The sequence below is a fragment of the Corylus avellana genome, chromosome ca1 (assembly GCF_901000735.1).
Source record: "Corylus avellana chromosome ca1, CavTom2PMs-1.0".
NCBI lineage: Eukaryota > Viridiplantae > Streptophyta > Magnoliopsida > Fagales > Betulaceae > Corylus > Corylus avellana.
In genome coordinates, this window is record NC_081541.1 from 5,160,964 (window position 1) to 5,167,422 (window position 6,459).

General features: G+C 38.8%; 2 protein-coding genes across 2 annotated transcripts in view; both read left to right on the top strand.

Annotated features, from left to right (window-relative positions):
- LOC132168997 (uncharacterized) overlaps positions 1-697 on the top strand; it is a 1,796-nt gene extending 1,099 nt beyond the window's left edge. The window contains exon 2 of the mRNA XM_059580120.1: positions 662-697. Coding sequence (XP_059436103.1) covers positions 662-697 — 36 coding nt within the window. The remainder of the gene's footprint in view (positions 1-661) is intronic.
- LOC132185770 (uncharacterized) lies at positions 689-5,640 on the top strand. The gene is made up of 4 exons (XM_059599559.1): positions 689-1,653; positions 1,744-1,881; positions 4,733-4,972; positions 5,166-5,640. Exons 1-4 carry the CDS (start codon positions 697-699, stop codon positions 5,253-5,255), a joined length of 1,425 nt encoding a protein of 474 aa, XP_059455542.1. The 5' UTR covers positions 689-696; the 3' UTR covers positions 5,256-5,640.
- Positions 5,641-6,459: the final 819 nt, after the last annotated feature.

The following is a 6,459-nucleotide window of genomic DNA, read 5'->3' on the forward strand; positions in this document are numbered from 1 at the left end:
ATGAGAATCTCATATTTTAAAGTATATGAGGTGATATCAATCGGTTTAAAATTACTCTCTGTCCCAAAAACACAATTTGAAATGCTATTTTACATAAATAATTTTCTTTCCTTTGTGTTGGTCCCTCTGGTTTAATTCTATATATATATTTTAAATAAATTATCATTTAATTAAGTTGGTAAATTTAAAAAAAGTTTTACAGAATATTGACAAAAGTTGAAAGAATAAAAAGCCTCTTTATTTTATTTTATGCAATGTGACTCTCAATAAAAATAAAAGTAGAACTCCTGCCCCAAGATAAGACGCTAATGATCCAATTGAAACTAAGGATTAAGGAGGGACAATAAAAACTCGAATTTAACCGGATTCCTATTCATTCTTACACAAGAATGATAGTCTAGATGGGTTTGGGATTAATATCCAATCAAAATTGAAACCAAATTGAGGTTTGTGGGTCGTGTTTTTATCATGGAAAATGTTTGGGGCACGTAAAATGGATTTTACTACGACGTCGTTACAAATTCAAGTGAGTCATATGACGTCTACATTACTACACCATTGGTGAACAAAATTTGATAAATAAATATATTTGAGTAATATTATATTTTACACTGAATAATGATATTTATTTAATTTTAATTATTTAACGACTAACGTGCAGATTCATCTGCTGATTATCAACGGTGATGAGTGTTGATGTTCATCCTCACCAACTTCCGATTATCATATCTCTCGCTCTTCCCGTACAATAGCTCAACTTCTCAACTCTCAACTCTCCCTCCACTCGGCTCAGCCATGCTCAACGCGGACCACTCCCTACTCTCACTCTCACTCACACTCACAACCCTCGCACTCTTCCTTCTCGTCTCAGCCCAAGAAGACCATCAACAAGACACGCCCATCGCTCGCTTCCAACGCTACCTCCGAATCAACACCGCCCACCCCAACCCGGACTACTCCCCCGCCATTTCCTTCCTCAAATTACAAGCCCAATCCATCCAACTCCAAGCCCGAGCCATCGAGTTCACCCCAGGCAAGCCCGTACTCCTCCTCACCTGGCCCGGCTCCAACCCCTCCCTCCCTTCCATCCTCCTCAACTCCCACCTCGACTCCGTCCCCGCCGAGCCCTCCAAATGGGTTCACCCGCCCTTCTCCGCCGTCCGATCCCCTGATGGCAAGATCTTCGCCCGCGGGGCCCAGGACGACAAGTGTATCGCCGTCCAGTACCTCGAGGCCATCCGGAACCTCAAGGCTAAGAACTTCGTGCCCATCCGCACCGTCCACGTGTCCTACGTGCCCGACGAGGAGATCGGCGGGGTCGACGGGGCCGCCAAGTTCGTCGCCTCGAAGGTGTTCGAGGAATTGCGCGTCGGGTTCGCGTTGGACGAGGGGCAGGCCTCCCCTGGCGACGAGTTCAGAGTTTTCTACGCCGATAGGTCTCCATGGAGCCTGGTGATCAAAGCCGAGGGCACGCCTGGGCACGGGTCGAGAATGTACGATAATACCGCGATGGAGAACTTGATGAAGAGCGTTGAGGTTATCTCTAGGTTTAGGGGCAGTCGGTTCGATGTGGTTAAGGCTGGGGTAGCGACCAATTCGGAAGTTATTTCCATTAATCCTGTTTATGTAAAAGCTGGGATTCCTTCCCCCAATGTAAGTGGATATAACCTGTGTAGCTCAAGCCTCAAAGTTAGTTATGTGTGTGCGCGCGCATGATGGGATTCAGTGTGTGTTTTTGTGCAGGGATTTGTGATGAACGTGCAGCCTTCGGAGGCTGAAGCAGGGTTCGATGTTAGATTGACACCTACAGCGAACCCAGACCTTATGAGGAGGATAATTGCTGAGGAATGGGCACCGGCCTGGAGGAACATGACTTACAAGGTGAATGACCATATTGTGACTTAGTTGATTTAGTTAATTGGAACTGTAAAAAGATAAGGTGTTTAATTTAGTATAACGTGAGTTTATAGTTATATACCTCATATTTCGATATTACACCACCAACTTGAGAGTTAATTTGTATATGATTTAACAATGTGTTCTTCGTTAGGCTTCTTTGGTTCTTGAATAGATTTCCCTCTTTCCATTTTAGTTGATGATTCTAATGATGTCTATAACACTAGCAACTAATGAGTTAAATTGCCATATATTCTGGTTTCCTTCATTTGAATTGTGGACTTTGATCTGGTAGAGTGTTCTTGAAATTTTCCAAAAAATTGAAAGATATATCAGGGGTGTACAGTATTAAAAAAAGGGGAACAGATTCTGATATTTGAAATCTTGGCGGATGTGCTAATTAATTAACATGATCGGATGATTACTAAGTTCCACCTGGTTGACAAAACCTTTGCAAATGTATTATACCAGGTCCTAGTTGGTAGTATGTGTGCTAGTGCTGGCTCTGCCCCTGATCTTTGGACAAAGTTCCTTAAAAGTGATTCATCATTATTGACATTACACATGTAATAACATAGCCGATTTCTCTTGGTTGTATGAATTCAAAATTTTTGACTTACACTTTCTTGAGAAATATCTTCAATCGGTTTGTAAGCAACCATATCTATGGTCACTACTAAGTGTCATTCTCTGTTTTCAACTATAGTCAGCTTCCCATCTTTTCTTAATAGTGTGCCTATTCTGCAGAGCCCCAAACCACACTAGATATTGCACAGTTGTCTTTCTTGAATTCTCCTTAAATAATCATTGAATTTTGCCACTCTTATTTTTTCTATATCCTGGTGTTAATATTATCTTTTAAAAAGTTTTGCCAAGCATTCCCAATAATCCCCAACTCCTTAATGGTTAAACTCTTGACATGTTCTATTATTAACATTTTGCATTACAAAGTGTGGAATGTGGACAATGTTATTTGTATGGTTGTTTCTCATACTATGATTTCAGTTGTAGAGGTCAATGAATTGGATATGTTTGGGTGCCAGGCGGGTGACACGATAGCATCCATACCATTCATTTAGCTATGATTTTGTAAATAAAGTTCATCCTATTGAAGATTTGCAATTACGATTGCATTTTGCAACTTTAAGGCTTTGTAGTCATTGAAAAGAGGGCGCAATTGGTGTTATCTTTTCTTTTTTCACAAAATCTGAAATATCTTTTGGTGCAGAGGGCATTCATAGGTTCCAATTTTGGGCCATGCTTACTCAGCATTGCTTAGGCCATGAAACTCAAACCCATTGTAGCGCCTGCCAAATTTGATACTGGGGCCATTCATGTTTTAAGCTTTTTGAGTAACAAAATCAATGTTAGATATATGCTGACCCTTTGGATTTGATAGAATGAGGCTACTTATGCCTTCATTCAGAGCCCAAATGTTCGGTTACTCTTTCCATACAAATGTTAGAGGATGTCCTTGGTCTGCCTTTAGCATCTCTAGGTGGCTGGTAGAAGGCCCATTCCTATGACTCAAGCACTTGGCTTTGGTGGTAGATTCCTCCTTTCTTGGATCACCTTTTCCTCACCACGTTCTTGAATTTCTTTCTTTATAATCTCCTAGCTACCACACACACGCATATATGTACGAAGTAAGGTCTAGTTGCCAAGGGATATTTTCCCATTAAGAAACAAGATCGGGAAACTTACTATATTGGTTCATGTAGTTTAGATCTTTTTAAATCGCTTATTGAGTTTCCAATTTTATCTTTTAGCTCATTGCGTTTTTTCGCCTTAAATTAATAGATGCATCTGTCCAATTTTGCACAAATTCCAATTTTGGAGAATTTGACATTTTTTTTAATTTTTTTTTTTTTACATGTCCACACAAAAGAATGGGGAGAGGGGATTCAAACTAGTTACTTCCGCTTCATGAAGCGTAGTTCACAGTCGATTGAGCTACCCCTTTGGGACAATTTGACATGTTTCTTGGTGCAGCTGTGAGGGAGAAGATTTGTGTTAAGTGATGCAGGCTTTTAGGTCTTAGTTTGGAGAGAGAGAGCTAAGGTTTCAAACTTACCGTAGGGTGTATTTTGGGGTACAAGCTGGCAGCAAAATTAAGGTTTATTTGGGAAAAAGCTGGCGGCAGAATTAGGGTTTAGAAAAAAAAAATGATAAAAATCATTCTATCAACCATCTTCATGTAGTGAATGTGTGAATATACCATTGAATTTTTGTGGGACCTATATGAGTCCACAAATCCAATGGTAGATCTATTAGATTTGCAAAAAGAGAACAATGTGTAACATTAGTCAGGTTTCCTTGTGAAACTAAACCCTAATTCTGAAATAGATTAGGAACCAACTCCTATACAATAGGAAGGAGTTAGGACTTGTTTTGAAAAGGAAAACTCTCCTCCTTTATAGAAAAATAAACTGGCCAGATTCTGTTAGGTTTTAGGCTTAACCTTTATTAACGTTTTTAGTCCTTTACAATTCTTTTTCAACCCTCTAACATGCCTCCCTACCAAACCCACGAAATTAAAAGAAACAATTAAACAAACAACCACCCCACAACAAATAATAATAAAAAAAAAAAGATAAACCGCAAACAACATCATCAATGTTGGCCTGTTGGGGCATACTGTCCTCTTGACCGTTCTCGGCAAGTCTTGCTGACAGGAGCCAAAATCCCTTTTTATTTTCTTCTTCTCAGGTGATAATGGCAGCCAAACTTTTATGCATATACTTTTTAAAAGCCGAATCACTTGATTTAAGATTTTAAATTTTCTTTCTTTCGTCTTCTCTGCAACTATTTGGCTGATACTTTCTTTATATGGCAGATCACTGAGAAAGGACCCTTAAGAGACTACATGGGGCGCCCTTTGGTGACACCAACCAATGATTCCAATCCATGGTGGTCTGTTTTCAAGCAAGCCATCACTGCAGTTGGAGGAAAACTTGCGAAGCCTGAAATCTTGGCTTCAACTACTGATGCACGATACATAAGACAGCTGGGAATTCCTGCTCTTGGTTTCTCGCCAATGACAAATACTCCCATTTTGCTGCATGATCATAATGAGGTTTGACATGTTTGCAATCTATCTTCATCTCTCTCACTCTTTCACATACATTTATTGCTGCTGCTTTTCTTACTCTTAACTCTGTCAAGAACTGATTATAGATTTACATATTCCTTTCAAATATACACTGGTATTTCATTTACATTTAATGCTTGCTGTTCTTTTTCTTACGTTGTTTAACTGTGTCTTGCAGTTCCTGAAAGACGGTGTATATTTGAAAGGAATAGAGGTATATGAATCCATAATCAGTTCTTTAAGTTCATTTGAGGAAGCTTTGCATTAGGCGCTCGGGTGGCGGTTAGAGGGGATGGTGATGATCATGCATTAAACTTGGCGTAGAGGCAATGGTATGCTGGTATGATTGGTGATGCTACTGTTGTGACTTTATCTTTGGCCATACAGGGACTATTTTTGAATAATGTTCCCCTTGAGGCAACTTTTACATGGGAATGCTTTTGGCTGGGATTGAAGCTGAGAGGGTAAATATGTATTAGTTTTGTGGGATCAAAATCTAACATAAAACAAATGTTACCTTAGAATTGGGTACAACGCATGTGCATATGCAAGCAGACACTACTATTCAAAGGAAAGCATTGCGGTTAATTGTATAAATCTTGAAAAAACACACGAATTTGTTGTTAATAAGGATACAAAATTGTTACTGACTAATGGGAATTCGAACTATGCCTGTGAGTCTCCAAGCAAAAGACTTTCATAACAAAATTGCATTTGAACAGCCATTGAAAGTCGAGCCTAGTGTGTATTTAAACCAGTGAAATTTCAGTGCTGCAAGCCTGCAAGACAACGGCCTTGCCATTGAAAATTCGAATATAAGGCTGATTGGCAGAAGAACAGAATACATCGAGTTAGCTAAAATGGATTGTATCTAAAGTTTAAATAGAACCCCTCAAAAAGCCCCACATTTGATTAGCTATCCCTATTCTAAATAAACGCTTGTACAAATTTGAAGGACTGTAGCTTGCTTAAAAGGTTGTTTTATTCATTTTTTTTTTACTATTTATGGCAAAGACCTAGTTAAAGTTTGGTTGATTTGATACTCATTCATGTCGAGTAAACCTCGGACTCGGACACGTACGAAGCGACCCTTTACCAACCTCTTGTTTGGTAAAGGGGTTGGAGTTGGCTTAGATATTGTTTATTACCATTTTCCAAAAAAATCAACATCAAAATATTTTAACTTTTTTATTTTTTATATCACATCATTCACTTTTTATTATTATTCAAATAAAAAAATCACTACAAAACAAAACTTTTTTACTTATCCATACCACTTTTTCACTTTTTTATACAAAATATTCTTACATTTTTTTCACATCAATCTACATTAACTAAAGTGTCTAGGCCAACCCATTTACTAAACACCACCTAAGTAATCTAGCAGGCCGACTCCAAAAAATTGTGGATTCAAATCATAGATTTAATGAAAATGCAACCAACTCTTACACTTGAGCCAACCCCTTGATGTT

What these genes read in the sequence shown, in the direction of transcription:
- LOC132185770 (XM_059599559.1), top strand. Translation starts at nt 697, where the DNA reads ATGTTCATCCTCACCAACTTCCGATTATCATATCTCTCGCTCTTCCCG. An exon ending in CTGGGATTCCTTCCCCCAAT is followed by an intron (nt 1,654 to 1,743) that starts GTAAGTGGATAT and finishes GTTTTTGTGCAG; the next exon opens with GGATTTGTGATGAACGTGCA. An exon ending in TGCTGCATGATCATAATGAG is followed by an intron (nt 4,973 to 5,165) that starts GTTTGACATGTT and finishes TGTGTCTTGCAG; the next exon opens with TTCCTGAAAGACGGTGTATA.